The 17,367-nt window shown below is 39.2% G+C and overlaps 1 protein-coding gene across 2 annotated transcripts in view; it reads right to left on the reverse strand.

The window, feature by feature from the left end:
• The window catches only part of ATL3 (atlastin GTPase 3), a 46,404-nt gene that overhangs the window by 9,949 nt on the left and 19,088 nt on the right, over positions 1-17,367 (reverse strand). For both annotated transcript variants that reach the window (XM_019954738.2, XM_019954737.2), the window contains exons 4-8: positions 13,824-13,928; positions 13,215-13,265; positions 10,395-10,451; positions 9,482-9,574; positions 8,384-8,522 (exon numbers count right to left, since the gene is read on the reverse strand). In XM_019954738.2, coding sequence (XP_019810297.1) covers positions 8,384-8,522; positions 9,482-9,574; positions 10,395-10,451; positions 13,215-13,265; positions 13,824-13,928 — 445 coding nt within the window. The remainder of the gene's footprint in view (positions 1-8,383; positions 8,523-9,481; positions 9,575-10,394; positions 10,452-13,214; positions 13,266-13,823; positions 13,929-17,367) is intronic.

Consider the following 17,367-nt stretch of genomic DNA (forward strand, 5'->3'; position numbering starts at 1 on the left):
TACAAAGTCTACAAAGAGAGCTGCAAGGAACTGAGTAGGTAGGGGGTGAGCTGAAACCAGAGCACTGAGCTAAGTACATGTGAAGCTGTGGCTCGTTTGAGGCCATTCACTATAATGGGGTAACAAACTTTGTGCAAAAATAATTGCTGAATTAAGTTGGATCCTGAAACGGCACTGCAATGGTCCTGGGCTGGTAAGCCCCTGGCTCCCCAAAGAAGCAAACACAGATCAAATCTCCTCTGGAGAAAAAAAAAGATCTGAATAATATAACAAAGAACAGCACAGAGAGATCGGATGATGCAAAATAAGGAAGAAAACTAAGATACGGAAGACAGAATACAAGGTTCACAACTTAAAACAGACATATAGAATCTTGACACTGCAGAGAAAGAACACCCAATCGAAAACTAGACAAGAAGAATTTCAGAGGAAAGGAAACATGAATGGAAATAAATACATGAAAAGATATTCAACCCCATTAGTAATCAGAGAAATGCAATTTAAGATCACAATGAGATACTATTTTATAATCACTAATTTAACAAAACTAAGATGGCTGTTAATATCAAATGTTGCCAAGGATATGGATCAACGGGAATTTTTATAACACTGATGCTGCTGCTGCTACTGCTAAGTCACTTCAGTCGTGTCCGACTCTGTGTGACCCCACAGACGGAAGCCCACCAGGCTCCCCCGTCCCTGGGATTCTCCAGGCAAGAACACTGGAGTGGGTTGCCATTTCCTTCTCCAATGCATGAAAGTGAAAAGTGAAAGCTAAGTTGCTCAGTCGTGTCCGACCCTCAGTGACCCCATGGACTGCAGCCTTCCAGGCTCCTCCATCCATGGGATTTTCCAGGCAGGAGTACTGGAGTGGAGTGCCATGGGAGTGTAAATTGGAATAAGAACTTTGGAAAACAATTTGGCATTACCTAAGGTGAAAATACATGTATTTCAATTATCCATCAATCCCACTTTTAAGCACATAACCTGGGAAACTCCCATATATCCACATCCACAAGAATGTTCATAGCAGTGCTATTCATAATGGCAAAAAAACTGGAGAAGCCCAAGCTTCCACTGAGAATAAACTGTTATATTCACAGAAGGCTCTGTTATCCTACAATGAAGCTGAATGAATTACAATCCCATGCAATAATACAGATAGCCTTAAAAATAAAGTACACAAAGACGGTAACGACAACCCTATATGTGAGACAGCAAAAGAGACACAGACGTGAAGAACAGACTTTTGGACTCTGTGGGAGATGAGGGTGGGATGATTTGAGAGAACAGCATTGAAACATGTATATTACTATATGTAAAACAGATGACCAGTGCCAAGTTCGATGCATGAAGCAGAGCCCCCAAAGTTGGTGCTCTGGGATGACCCAGAGGGATGGGGAGGTGGGAAGGGGGTTCAGGATGGGGGGACACATGTACACACGTGATTGATTCATGTTGATGTATGGCAAAAACCACCACAATATTGTAATTAGCCTCCAATTAAAATACATAAATTAAAAGAAAACAAAAATAAAAAATAAAGATCACCGTGAAAATGCAAATTGGCCACATACTATATTTTTATAAAGTTCAAAAAAAAAAATTGAAGAAACTTAGCAAAAGACTGTTAAGTGAATCAAACACAAGGGCTTCCCTGGTGGCTCAGCTGGTAAAGAATCTGCCTGCAATGCGGGAGACCTGGGTTTGATCCCTGGGTGGGAAAGATCCCCTGGAAAAGGGAGCAGCTACCCACTCCAATATTCTGGCCTGGAGAATTCCATGGATAGAGGGCCAGGTGGACTATAGTCCATGGGGCCCCAAAGAGTTGGACACGACTGAGCGACTTTCACTTCACTTCACTTCACATACAAGTAATAACTTTTTTAATTCAAAGACAAGACAGCATAAGCAAAATTTAGAACAGTAGTTATTTCTGTGGAGAGGCAGGGAGAAGGAAAGAAGTGTACAAATATAGAAAACAGCACTGATAATGTTCTTGGTAAGAGACTAGAAAACTACAGCCCTTGGGCCAAATATGACAGCTAACTATATTTATAAATAAAGTTTTATTGAAATATAACCATGTACAATCGTTAATACAATTGTCTATGGCTGCTTTCTTGCTACAAAGTAGATCTAAGTAATTGTATGGCCCACAAAGTCTAAAACATTTAGTTTAGTCCATTACAGAAAGTGTGCCAATTCTAGCTCCAGATATTAATAGTAAGTTGGGCAGTGGGTTGATGATACTCATTACACTTCATACCTTACATATATACATTATATATATTCTTTCTTATATGTAATACTGATGCATTCTTTTGGATATCAAATAGCATATTTAAAAATTTAATGGTAGATCATTCTTTTAATTTGCTTTTATTTATTTTATTACTTGTTAGGCCAAACTCTCTCCCATATTTGTTCATTAGCTGATTACCTTTTCAGTGAACTTTTAGGGCCTTTATCTTAGTCACTCTTCAGCAAGTAAATAAATATATTGTTCTTTATGTATACTATAACTGAAATTTTTCTCCATTTGCCTTTTTATAAACATGCATAAGATTATTACGTATTCAAAACTATAGCACTTTTTCTTGATAATTTCTTTTATTCCTTCTAATTTTAAAGAGTCCTTCCCCAATTCCAGAGGTCAAATAAAATTAATTTTTCCCCATGCTTTCAATTTTACAATTAGAGTTCACTTATGGCTCATAAATTGAAATCTGCATGAGATTTTTTTTCTAAATAGTAACATATACTTCTAATCACTCATTTCTACACCATCTTAAATAATCAATCATAAGATCTCTTGACATCAAAAAATATGTTTTTTAATGAGATACCTAAATAAACAGATACCAATCTCCATCTAAATACCCTTAATTTCATAGTCCTCTCAGGATGGAACCAAAATATGGCCCTATACCAACTTTAAAAAGGTGTTGATCCCTACATTTAACATTTGATAAAGGTGACATTTCAACCAGTGAGGACAAGTCGGACTCTTCGACAGTGTTGAGACGCATAGGCAGTCATTCGGAAAATAAGCTGGATCCAAACTGGATCATTGGGAAAGACCCTGACCCTGGGAAAGACTGACGGGAGGAGAAGGGGATGACAGAGGAGGACATGGTTGGATGGCATAACCGACTCAATGGACATGAGTTTGAGCAAGCTCTGGAGGTTGGTGATGGACAGAGAAGCCTGGTGTGCTGCAGTCCATGGGGTCACAAAGAGTCGGACATGACTGAGTGACTGAACTGAATTGAACTGTAACTGGATCATAAATTATAATGTGAAAAAATGGGACCCCAAAATTTCAAGAAAGAAAAAGTGGGACAAATTCTTTAAAACCCCAAAGTGAAACACAAATAAGTGTACATATTAATAACATGCTATTCTATGTATATTTATATTTGCTTTGCATATACTAAAGAAACTCTGGAAGCCTACAAAAAAGAGACTTTTCACTGAATACATTTTAATCCTTTTTGGGATTTAAAACATGTGACTGCATTATCCACTCGGAAAAATTTTAAAGGTTTCAATGGTCATCACACTGAAAGACTGAGAGCCTCAGAAATATTTCACACAAGAAACAGCAGGATCTATACACACCACAAATGGTATTGTCTATGGTTTTACCCAGATTTAATAGACCCTCAGCAATTAATGTTTCTATGAAGGCTGTACCAAAATATGAGTTTTAGACTTAAGAGCAGATAAGAACTACTGTCACATGACTTAGACAATTTCAACATCTCATGGCATCCAAGAAGATTGCTCCCTACAATGTCTTCTGTTTAATTTCTAGCTAAATATCTCAGTAGTTACTGTATTAGGTCTCTCTGCTCTAGTAAAAAAGGAAGCCAGTTTTCTTTATGGTGATGACAGTCATCCTGTGTCTGTTGAAAAGGAGTCTCAAAAATGAGCTAATCTCCTAGCTAACTACTATAGGAAGCAGCAGCTTAGCACTGATTATACCATAAATAAGATTGTGTCTGGCAGGTGTTCACCTCTGAATAAATGGTTATTCTTTTAAAAAATAAAGTAAGACCAGTAAAACAATCCCTGAAGTAATTAGGGGAACATTTGCAGAAACAGCTTCAGAATGCAGTTCTTAATAAATTTAAATGCTCTACAAAAACTACATGAAGGTCTTTTTCTGGATTACCGCTAAACATTCTCAGGCTAATGTCTTATCCAAGTTATACAGAGCAGAGCTGCAGGATCTCAACCAAGTCAATGTACAAGTATATGCTTGAGAAAATACAATGTCTAGGTAATTTTTTTAACTCCGAGAAATGTTATCAACTCTACTTAAAGGTCCCCCACAACGAAGTTTATGTGGTTCTCAGCCAAGCACTTGCCAAATATTCACAAGTCTCACACTATTTGCAATGTAACATCCTCAATTTGCTCTTCACTCAAAACCCTTCAATATCTTGTTTTAAAGGCTCCCTAAAATTATAAATACCCACAAACCTTTGCAGAGCTAACAAGAATTCTTCATCAACAACCCTCCTAATGACTATAGTTTCCTTAACAGACACACAGGGGCAAACTATTAACATATTTTTAAAGTGAAACAATAAAGGAAATTTTTATTTCTCAAATCCTTCCTTTTTTAAAAACAACCTCATAAATATTCAGTTTTAAATAATTAGGATCATACAATATATGCTACTACTCTGCACTTTCCACATTTAACAACATATCATGAACATCTTTCTATGTAAATACAGATGGAGCCATCTATCTATTTTTTCCTTTTAAATGATTTATTTTCATTCCTTTGTGAGATATACCGTAATTGAACCAACTCCTCAGAAATATATATTTGGGTTGCTTCCAATAATTCACTGTTACAATAATGCATTAGGGGCACTATTCTTGTCCACATATTTTTATCTACTTATATATGCATAATTCCTTAGGAAAATTTCCTAAAAGTGAAATAGTGGATCAAAAGTTGTGAACATTTACAATGCTGCTACTGTGGTACAGACTATACAAATTGGTACCAACACATTTGCACTTTCTTGATTATTGCTAGGCAACACATATTTTCATTAATTATGCCTTGACCATCTGTATTTCTTCCTTTGGGACTTGCCTTTCCATGTAGTAAAAAAGAATTTTAACCCTAAAAATGTGTTTTATAGTTTTATCACTCATAGTGAATAAATTATAAGACCAAAGGTTGCTTATATAGAATTTGTTCCCTATTTTATAATATGAAGCTTAGCACCCTGAATGTTTAGTGACAAACCCTTCATACCTGTAAATCTGTGTACTCTGGAGTGTCCCCCACTAAAATGCATGTCTATCTGGAATCTCAGAATGTGATCTCATTTAAAAATAGAGGCTTTACAGATGTGATAAGCTGAGATCATACTGGATGAAAGTGGGACCTAAATTCAAAGACCAGTGTCCTTGTAAGAAGAGAGAACACAGAGAAGGTGGCCAGTGACCACAGAGGCAGAGAGTAGAGTGATGAAACTAAAAGCCAAGTTATTCCAAGGACTGCCAGCAACCAAGAGGACAGGACAGCTTCCCCTCAAGAGCCTCCAGGAAGAGCCTCACCTGACAACATCCTGATTTCGGAATTCTGGTCTCCTGAACTGTTAGCGGATGAATTTCTTAAGAAATCTAGTTTATGGCGTTTTCTTACAGCAGTTCCTAGGAAACTAACATAAAATATATACCCAAGGGTGATAGAAAATTTCAAAAGTCAAGGTTACAGAACTTTAAAAAGCTCTTCCTGTTTCCTAGAATAACATGATGAAAATTAATTTTAAAACAGAATATTCTGAAATATTTAGATGTTGAATAATATGGAGGAATGTCATGTTTATATATTATGTATGTTACTTGCAAGGAGATCCAATATGTCCATCCTAAAGGAGACCAGTCCTGGGTGTTCACTGGAAGGACTGATGCTGAGGCTGAAACTCCAATACTTTGGCCACCTTGTGCGAAGAGCTGACTCACTGGAAAAGACCCTGATGTTGGAAGGGATTGGGGGCAGGAGGAGAAGGGGATGACAGAGGATGAGATGGCTGGATGGCATCACCAACTCGATGGACATGAGTTTGGGTGAACTCCGGGAGTCGGTGATGGACAGGGAGGCCTGGCATGCTGCAATTCATGGGGTTGCAAAGTCGGACACGACTGAGCAACTGAACTGAACTGAACTGATGCCCAATAACCTGAAACCACCCTAAAGCAAGACCAAACGTATGAGGAGTCACTTCCACCCATCCTCTCTTAAACATCGTCAGTTAAGATTTCACTGGATAGCTTCCCTACCAGTGATGAATATACCAGAGCTCAGATTTGGTAAAGGCATGTCTAATAATGGAGCGTTAAAATCCTAAAGAACACCTTACCTACAAACTCAACTTTCTCACCTACTCAACTCAGAGAATTCACTCACAACTGCTTTTGTTTCAGCACCAGTGTTGCCTAAGCAGATTTCTCTCCAAAGACAGGCCCCAACCTTGGGTTTCCGAACTGCCAACCTACAGGCTGTGAAAGTTTCCCCTTCAGGAAAGCTGCCAACCACATGAAATGTCACACAGGTGGCAAACAGAAGGTAAAGGTAAGCCTTTCAGACTCAAATTTTTTTTACAATAATAAGACCAGCTGGAATGTAAATCTTAAGCTGAATGAGCATATTAACTTTCTTGAATCCACTGAGTTACATAAATTGAAAATTATGCATTTTATGTTTAATACGAAGTAATAAAAAACTGCCACTTCACAAGACGAGTTCTAGTAACTAAGCAGTGTAAATGCTCTAGGTGACTTGCCCAGTACGGCAGAACTTCCGTTCTAGCACACTACAGCTTTGAGCAAGGATCTGGATGTGGATCTCTGCCCCACCACCTACTAGCTGAGTACTCTGAGCAAGTTATGTAACTTTTCTAAGCCGGTTTCTTCACTTGTAAGATAAAGGAAAAAATATCAGTTCCATGGAATTACTGGGAACATTAAGTATAAAAGTAACTAGCACAGGGGTGGTGCTCAGTCGCTCTAGTTGTGTCTGACTCTTTGCGACCCCGTGGACTGCAGCCTGCTAGTCCTTGGGATTCTCCAGGCAAGAATACTGGAGTGGACTGCCATTTCCTACTCCACATAGTGCTGCTGCTATGGTCTGAATGTCCGTGTCCTTCCAAAACCCACATGTTGAAATTCTAACCCCAAAGGTGATAGTATCAGTAGGCGGGGCCTTTGGGAAGTGATCAGGTCGTGGGAGTGAAGCCAGGTGGGATCAGTGCTCCTATGAAAGAGATCTTACCATGCTCTCCAGCCCATTCCCCCCAAAAGGATACAACCAGAAGTTTTAAGGCCAGAAAGACAACCTCACCGGATCATGCTGGCACTCAGATCTGGGAAATCCAGCCTCCAGAACTATGAGAAATTAATTTCTATTTTTTATAAACTACCCAGTCTATGGTATTTTGTCACAGCAGCCTGGAGAGACTGACAAATGGCCTCTAAAAATGGCAGCTATTATTATTTCAATTTTACTAAGAACCTAAGAAGCTCAAATGGGCTTCCCTGGTGGCTCAGTGATAAAGAATCCACCTGCCAATGCAGGAGACATGGGTTCAATCTCAGGGGATCAGAAATATCCTCTAGAGAAGGAAATGACAACCCTCTCCAGTATTCTTGCTGGGAAATCCCCTGAACAGAAGAGTCTGGTGGGCTACAGTCCATGGGGCTGCAAAAATAGTCAGACTGGACTTAGTGACTGTATAACAAAAAAAGAAGCTCAGATTAATTTATAAACAAAAGTGCTTGGTTAAACCCATGTGTAAACTGAAGACTAGCCATTAAATGACCCAAGGTTTTAGTGAGGAAGGATCAAAAATAAGACAATGGAACCCAAGAGTCCCACCTCTGATTCCTCTAAGCTACTGTCAGGTTAGCACTCCCTGATAGTAACTCATGACCCAGCATCAAGTTTGCTATAATCACAAATAAGATGAAAACAGTAGCCACGCCATGCATCATACCACCTTTGCTTGGGTCTTTAGTTTTACTTCATAAAAATGAGCTGACTAATGTTAAGTCTTCCTTTATCTAGCATTTTTATCTCTTGTAAACCAGGAATCACAACATCATTCTTAGAAAGATCATTAATGGGTACTACCACAACCATTTCAGATGGAGAAACTAAGATAATATAATTCTGATGGTCACACTAAGGCAGGAAGAAAAAACTGAACTAGACTCTAAACACTATCCTTTCTGAAAGAACACAGTATTTCTGTCAAGGACTTACTATTCACAACCGATATTTTCTGGTCACTCTTTTTAATTCCAAAGATAAAAATCACATGTATAAATAACATCATTTGCAACACACCTTTCAATTTGCCATCAAAGTCAGGGCTTGTGGCCACCTGGAGTCCCGGATGTGGTAGCAGAAAACAGGAGACGCTGGAGAAACATGAATGGATGTGATTCCGGACATTCTGAATTTCTTCATGCTGGTGTTCTTTTACCTGCCAATAGAGGCCAACAATTTACAAACGACCACATGTTTCTCCTAACCAGCACTCACTCGTATAGGACAAAGGGAAGAAGACTTTCTGACTCTAAAAGATCACAGTGGCCCAGGTGCTGTCCAATAAGAAAACTCAGAACCCTGAGAAGCAATAAATGCATAAATTTGATTAACTATGGCTTGGCTCTTAGAGCTATCAAAGAACAGGTACTAAAGAGTTTTCTTAAAAGAGTATTGCACAAGACTTAGGAAGAATAAGGAAAGATTTGTGGGCATGAAGGACAAGGAAAGGCTTGTGGGCATGAACCAGTGAGCAGTAATTGACAAAGGACCCCTGTGTTTTAATTTTGGAAAACAGGCTAAGCCTGTTTGTATCCACACCAGAAACCAAAAGCACATATAGACTCACATGTGAATTGTGAAATGGAAATTGCAATCAAAGCTTGGGTTTTTGCCTGGGGTTTTTCTCTCCAATCCCTGTGAGTTATATACACGGGTTCTTTAACCTTACCATGAATAATATCAGTTTGTGCTAATTAATATTCCTAAGTATTTAACACACAATGTAATTTTCCATAATCTGCTTTAAATACAGTGGTGGAGAGTGGTTTAGTCGCTAGGTCGTGTCTGACTCCTGTGACCCCACGGATTGTAGCCAGCCAGACTCCTCTGTCCATGGGATTTCCCAGGCAAGAATACTGGAATAGGTTGACATTTCTTTGTCCAGAGGATCTTCCTGATCCAGGAATTGAACCCAGGTCTCCTGCACTGCAGGCAGATTCTTTACCAACTGAGCTAAGAGGAAATCCCTTAAAATACTTTGCTAAAGTATTAAAATATTTTAATATTTTAATACCTTAAATATTTAAAGTAAAGTATTTAAATATTTGCTAAAGGCAAATGAGAAAGTTATCACTACTTTTAGGTAATTCATCAGAAGACTGTATTTCTATTTACCTGTAGACGCTTTTCCAAAAATGACATTCCTCCCTGTAATCCATAGTTGTATTCATAAGGGAAACTCCAGTCTCGAACCAGGAACATCAGTGTCTATTTAGAAAAAGAGCAGAACGCATTATAAAACTGCATAAATGCATTTTCAAAATAACCACTGAAACACTTCGCAAAATGCCACCTTCTTCAAAAGGGGCAAGAGAATGTGCTAAATGAATTATCTACCCAATCCTACCCTGTAATGTCTTAGAAACTCTATAAAGACTAGAAGGACATGTATAAGCCATTTGTGAGGTCAGTATATCCTATCTGATATTTTTGTCCTCATGGGTTAAGAGGAAGAGATTGATGAAAATAGACTGATGAGAAAATGCTACATTCACGGGTCTGCTCAAAAGGCAAGTATGAAGAATATGGTGAAGGACAAGAAAAAAAAGAGCACTAGCTAATCATAAAATGAGACCTGTTAATGTCAGACAGGAAAAAAAAACTAAAATAAAAAATAATGCTTAGAGATCCTTTAATCTTACTGAGGTTACTGTGCATTCTCATCCTCATAAAGCAATTAGCTAAAGCTGGGGTCAGCAAAGGTTTTCTGTAAAGGGCCAGAGAGTAAATATTTCAGACTGTTGTAGCAAAAAGCATCCATGGACAATACAAATAAGTGTAGCTAAGTTCCAATAAAGCCTTCACTATGGCCAACTGACATTTAAATTTCAGATTATTTCCACATACCATGAAATATTATTCCTCTTTTGATTTTTTTTCAACCATTTACAAATGTAAAAAAAAAACCATTCCTAACTCCCAGGTCATATAAAAACAGGCAGCTGGCTGTATTTGGCCTATGGATTATAGTTTGCCCATCTATGAACTAAAACAAAGATGTGACTTATATTTACAGTTAACAGCCTACCTGGAAGGGTTTTTGGAAAATTTCATCCATCGCCAGACGACCATATTCTGTGAAGAGCTTTAAAAAAGAAGAGTTATGGTTTGTAAGGCAATATTACATAAAATATTTTAATGGCTATTCTTTAGCAAATAATTCTTTTAACAGACTGAATACTACTTATATGAGACCAAAATTCTACACTCCCACAGGAGTCACAAATCTTAAAATAATCTAGACTATTTCTCTCTCAGAAATTCCTCATTCCAATTCATTAGCAAACCCAAAATCCAACCATGTGCAACTTCCACATGGCTTAGAATATTGCGATAGCTTCTCACTGTGTCAGCCCCACAGACTCTGCTCAATACAGTGGCCACGGTGGCTCTGTTATACAGAAGGTTAGTCAGACCACATGATGCCTCTGCTCAAAACCCTTCAACCTCACTGTGCATAAAAGCCAGACCCTACAGTGTGATCTGGCCACATTGGCCCTCCTTGATGTTCCTCAAACTTGCTGCATGCACTGCCATCCTAGGGCCTTTGTTCTGATGCCTCCTTCTGCCTGCAATGTCCTTCCCCCCAAACACCTGAACAGCTACAACCCTCCTTCAGGCATTTACTCCAATGACTCCTTCCTAATGAAGGCTCCCATGGCCATCTACCTAAAAACATTACACCTCTCCACCCAGTACTTCCTGTCCCATGTCCTTTCAAATTTTTCTCCTCACTTGTCTATCTAACACACTATACCTTTACTTATCTTGATTAGTATCTGTCTTCACTACTAGAATTTAAAGTCCATGAGGGCAGGGACGCTCTGTGCACTATGGGACCTCCAGCACCGAGGACAGCATGTACCAGACCTGTAGGATGCACGCTGTTCGAATGACCCAATGAAGGAATTCTTTAAAGTTAGGGTTTACACATTTACCTCTATTTCTTCATGAAGCTGCACCAAAAAGTACAGCAAAATGAAGTGCAAAAGTTATAAACTCACAGGACAGAGAGGAAGAGAAAGGGTATGAAAAAGAAGAGTTGTCACAAACACTCTGGAAGGAGAACAAACAAGAACTGTCTTGGGTTTTGGCTTTCTCCACCCCTCTAAGAATAAGAGATCTATGAGGCAGGGGCCAAAAAGTAACAAGCAGAGTCTCTCAGCAGAATACCTGAAAGGCTCAGAAATTAAAGCACCAGTTACCCTGAAACAGGAGGTGAGGGAGGATGACTGATGACTGACGACATTTCCTGATGACTAAGGAAATGGGTAGAAGTCTTTATATATATTACATACACATATGACTTCCAGCTTCCCCAACTGTGAGATGACACATTTCTACGTTTTAAGCCACCCAGGTTGTGGCACTCTGTGAGGTGTGTGCAGTAGTCCTGACACATCACTCATGCCCAGTCATTTTTGCACCCTCCCACTGACTGGACTACAAAATCCATCAAGAATCAAGTCTACCTCACACACTAGTGCATCTGCAGCACTTGGTCCACTGCCTCACACTAATTGCTGTTGCTGCTGTTTAGTTGCTCAGTCAAGTCCGACTCTCTGGGACCCCATAGACTGTGGCCTGCCAGGCTCCTCTGTCTGTGGGATTTCCCAGGCAAGAATATTGGACTGGGTTGCCATTTCCTTTTCCAGGGGATCTTCCTGACCCAGGGATCGAACTCACGTCTCCTACACTGGCAGGTGGATTCTTTCCCACCGATCTACCAGGGAAGCCCTCACACAAATTAGGTATTCCAAAAAATGTGTGAAAGAAAGGAGCTTAGAAAGGGGTCAGTTTCAGGTGAAAAGGTATCAAAGTCAAGTTTTGATGGATACGTATCACGGAGCAACAGCTCTCAACCACTGAATGATGGCACTGGTGTAGAACCACCAATTATGAAGTACAAGTAACTGGTAATAGTAACATCAAGAGCCAAAATTTTGGAATTATTTTTTTTAAGGAATATAAATTAAAACTAATTCAAGGTAATCTCTATAATAAATGACACCCCCAAGACTCTCACATTCTGATATATTTCCTGGATGTCAGTGGGAAGAGTAGAATTTGAGAAGCATGCCAGACTGCATCCAACTCTGGGATATCCAATGAAGAGGATTTTACAGGAAACATGTGTAAGAACTGCTGCTATGGAGTGAGGACAATGACTAATAACAGTAACAGGTTTAATAGGTAACAGATAGCACATATTAAGCACATACTGTTTTCCAGGCAATGACCCTATGCCTTTTATGAATACTAGTTTATTTAGCCTCACTTGAATTACTGCAGTAGGTTCATAAGCAGTCTCACTGAATGCATCATTGCACCTCTAAAAATATACTCTAAACACAACAGTCACCATGATCCTTTTATCACATGTCAAGCAATATCCTCTGATCAAAACCTGGCTCCCATCTCATGCAGAGGAAAAGCCCAAGTCCTTACAAAGCAGGGCATCACTGGAAGCTGAGCGCCCACCTCTCTGACGTCATCACTCACCCTTCTCCTACTCATCCTCCAGCCTCACCCACTGGCCTCCACGCTGTTCCTGGACCCACCAAGGACACTCCACATCAAGGTCTGTTTTCCCGCTGTTTCCTTCCCTGCATCACTTTCCCCCCAAAATATCTGCAGGATTTACCCTCTCACTTTTTTCGGTCCCCTGCTTAACTCAATAAGAGCATCCCTGACCACTCCAATCATAGATGCACAGAGTGAAGGACTACCATGAGCCCACACCTTCCTCCACATTTCAATCTTTTGCTGAAACTACTCAGTTGTAAAATGCACCTTGGCCTTAAAACTTTTAAATGACATTATTAACATTTTTATGAGGAATACATACCTGCAGCTGTTGAAGATCATCTTCTTGAATGTTCTGGGACAAATTATAAATCTAGAAAACAAAAATTCAGATTGATACTACTCTACTCTACTTCATAAATCTGGCAGGTGGATTTCTACGTTTTAAGCCACCCAGGTGGCTTAAATACCAAGTAAGTCTAAAGCAGTGACCAGAAGCTTGTACAGTTAAAGGTCTGCATATAAAAATACGAGGTCTGTTTAAACAGTAATATTATCTGTCTTTTTGGAGAACTATGCATATAAGGTTGAAATAGCATAATTCTTCCTTTATAGTTTAAAATACAGTTTTCTTACTTTTTTATACCAAAAAAGTAAGAAATTTTCCCATATAATGCAATTGATTTAACTTCAATTTCCATTTTTCAGACTTTTCCTGGAATATACTATATTATGACCAAAGTGGGAAAATATTAGTAATTTAGGCTGCTTCTTGAGCTTGTAAGAGCTTCACTGATACCCGTAGTATAAAAAAAAATTACTTATACTTATCACCATAGGAATTCTGATAACAGAACAATAGCTGAAACTTGATGTGTCCTCTTTATCCTATTTCTTCTACAAAATGTTTTCCTAGTCAAGTGGTTTTTACCTGCACAGAGCTAGTCATGGTGCTCAGAGCGAAGATGGTTGCACAGTCTTTCACTGTGGACTGGCTGTCAAATGCCCCCTGGGTGTCCATCAGAACAACTGCAACCTATAAAACACACACACACACACACACAGAATAGGTTCAAGTGAGAAGGGGGAAGCACATGCTTGCAGGTTCTATCAGAAAAGCACAATTACAGCTAACCCTTGAACAACATGGGTGTGAACCACATGGGTCCACTTACATGCAGATTTTTTTCAATAAAGGTAAGTATTTAGATGCCTTGGTTTTTTCTGATCAAAGAACTTTGCCGGAAAAGATTATCTGCTCTGACAGTACAGAACAGAGGTGTTTACAGAGCAATATGAAAAGAGAGGAAAATCACCCTAATAATTAAGACAGCCAAATGTTGAAGCCAATTAGCTCACTTTTCAAGCCAGTCCTGTGGATGTTTTTGTTGTTGAAAAACAAATTTAAAATATTGACTTAGTTTAAACTCAGGCATTATTCAATAAAAATAAAACATATGGCCTTGTTGGCATTCACCTGCAAAGCTGAATACTTCTCTTTAAGTTATAGGATTTTCTGGTCATTTGACAAAAGAAAAACCAACATTTATTTCAATCTTTACAAAAGAGACCACACCATAGATGCCAAATGAAAGTAACAGAATCAAAGCCATCGTTCTCTCTGTGTAACTAGGTCTCATGAAGCCTCATTCTTTCCAAAAAGAACTTAATGACCCAGTCCCACCTTAAAAGTGAGATTTATGTAAAAATGTTAAAAAAAAAAAAAAGATGCAGTACCTACCATCCTTGCATAACTTCCGATAATTGAAAAGGTATCTGCACTCCCACATTCACTGCAGCATTATTCACAATAACCAAGGTACAGAAACAGGCTAAATGTTGTTTGACTGACGAATGGATAAACAAAAAGGAGTACATATCCATACACTGGATTATTTTACCATGGAAATGAGTCAAGTCTCAATACATGTTACATCATGGTAGGGCCTTGAGGGCACTGGGCTGGCTGGAAGAGGTCATACAAAATACCCATATTTTATATGATTCCATTTGTATGAAACAGCAAACATGGAAGAGGAAAGGAGATCGGGTGTGGCCAGGGGCTGGAAGAAGAGGGAAATGGGACGTGACTGAGTTTCTTTTGGGGGGTGATAAAAATGTTCTAGCATTACATGGTAATACTTGCACAGTCTTATAAGTGTACTAAAAATACCTGAATTACACACTTTGAAAGGATGAATTTTATTGTAGGCAAATTATCTCTCAATGAAAAAGAAAATCATAACATCTGCTAATAAGAAAAATGAGGCTAACTAGAGGGAAAAAGAAGAAATACTAAAGAGAAGCTCTTTGAGGAGTGGGAGTCCTATGTACACTTAAAGTACTGGATATTTGGAGGGAAATGGTATTCATATATCATGTAGTGGAACAGTAAAATGCCCTAACGACCTTCAAGAACAGTTTGGCAACAGTGAGAAATAGAGGAAATGGGTATTCTCAGACCCAGTAATTTTACTTTTAAGAGACTTTCCAATGTTTTTCACTAGAACCCACAGTAAGAAATATATTTTATATTACAATCAAATATGCACATGCATTAAGCTGAAATTTAATTTTTATCTGCACTATATATACTCTAATACTTCCTAGTTCTTATTTTTAAAAAACTGGTCATAACAGTCAAAGTTCGATGCATTAGACAGGGCACTCAAAGCTGGTGCACTGGGACAACCCAGAGGGATGCGATGGGGAGGAGAGAGGTGGGAGGGGGGCCCGGGATGGGGGACACATGTACACCCGTGTACATGAACACCCGTGTTCAAAATTCTCCAAGCCAGGTTTCAACAGTATGTGAACTGTGACTTCCAGATGTTCAAGCTGGTTTTAGAAAAGGCAGAGGAACCAGGGATGAAATTGCCAACATCCGCTGGATCATGGAAAAAGTAAGAGAGTTCCAGAAAAACATCTATTTCTGCTTTATTGACTATGCCAAAGCCTTTGACTGTGTGGATCACAACAAACTGTGGGAAATTCTTAGCGATGTGAATACCAGACCATCTGACCTGCCTCTTGAGAAATCTGTATGCAGGTCAGGAAGCAACAGTTAGAACTGGACATGGAACAACAGACTGGTTCCAAATAGGAAAAGGAATACGTCAAGGCTGCATATTGTCACCCTGCTTATTTAACTTATGTGCAGAGTACATCATGAGAAACGCTGGACTGGAAGAAACACAAGCTGGAATCAAGATTGCTGGGAGAAATACCAATAACCTCAGATACGCAGATGACACCACCCTTATGGCAGAAAGCGAAGAAGAACTAAAGAGTCTCTTGATAAAAGTGAAAGAGGAGAGTGAAAAAGTTGGCTTAAAGCTCAACATTCAGAAAACGAAGATCATGGCATCTGGTCTCATCACTTCATGGCAAACAGATGGGGAAACAGTGGAAACAGTGACAGACTTTATTTTGGGGGGCTCCAAAATCACTGCAGATGGTGACTGCAACCATGAAATTAAAAGACACTCTTTGGAAGAAAAGTTATGACCAACCTAGACAGCATGTTAAAAAGCAGAGACATTACTTTGCCAACAAAGGTCTGTCTCATCAAGGCTATGGTTTTTCCAGTAGTCATGTATAGATGTGAGAGTTGGACTATAAAGAAAGCTGAGTGCCAAAGAATTGATGCTTTTAACTGTGGTGTTGGAGAAGACTCTTGAGAGTCCCTTGGACTGCAAGAAGATCTAACCAGTCCATCCTAAAGGAGATCAGCCCTGAATATTCATTGGAAGGACTGATGTTAAAGCTGAAACTCTAAAACTTTGGCCACCTGATGCAAAGAACTGACTCACCTGAAAAGATCCTGATGCTGGGAAAGACTGAAGGCGGGAGAAGGGGACGACAGAGGGTAAGATGGCTGGATGGCATCACCGACTCAATGGACATGAGTTTGAGTAAATTCCGGGAGTTGGTGATGGACAGGGAGGCCTGGCGTGCTGCTGTCCATGGGGTTGTAAAGAGTTGGACACGACTGACCGACTGAACTGAACTGAACTGTACACCCATGGCTGATTTATATCAATGTATGGCAAAACCACAATATTGTAAAGCAATTAGCCTCCAATTAAAATTAATTAATTAAAAAAAATAAAATGAATAATTAATCTGAAAAAACGAAACTGGTCGTAAGCAATAAATTGATTTCTCTACACTTTATTGGGTCATGGACACAGTTCAAAAAACTGTGGCCTGGAGACATGCTTGCACACTACTCGCAAAAACATTTTTCGGGTTGTTCACTATAGCAGGGATTACAAAATGAAAAAAAAAGAAACAATCTAAATGCCCACCAATAGGGAAATAGGTAAATAAAATACGACATATTCATCTGATGACTACTGTCCCTGGTGGCTCAGACAATAAAGAATCTGCCTGAGGAGAAGGCAATAACAACCCACTCCAGTGTTCTTGCCTGGAGAATCCGAGGGACGGGGGAGCCTGGTGGGCTGCCATCT

The sequence above is a fragment of the Bos indicus genome, chromosome 29, assembly GCF_029378745.1.
Source record: "Bos indicus isolate NIAB-ARS_2022 breed Sahiwal x Tharparkar chromosome 29, NIAB-ARS_B.indTharparkar_mat_pri_1.0, whole genome shotgun sequence".
NCBI classification, from domain to species: Eukaryota; Metazoa; Chordata; class Mammalia; order Artiodactyla; family Bovidae; genus Bos; species Bos indicus.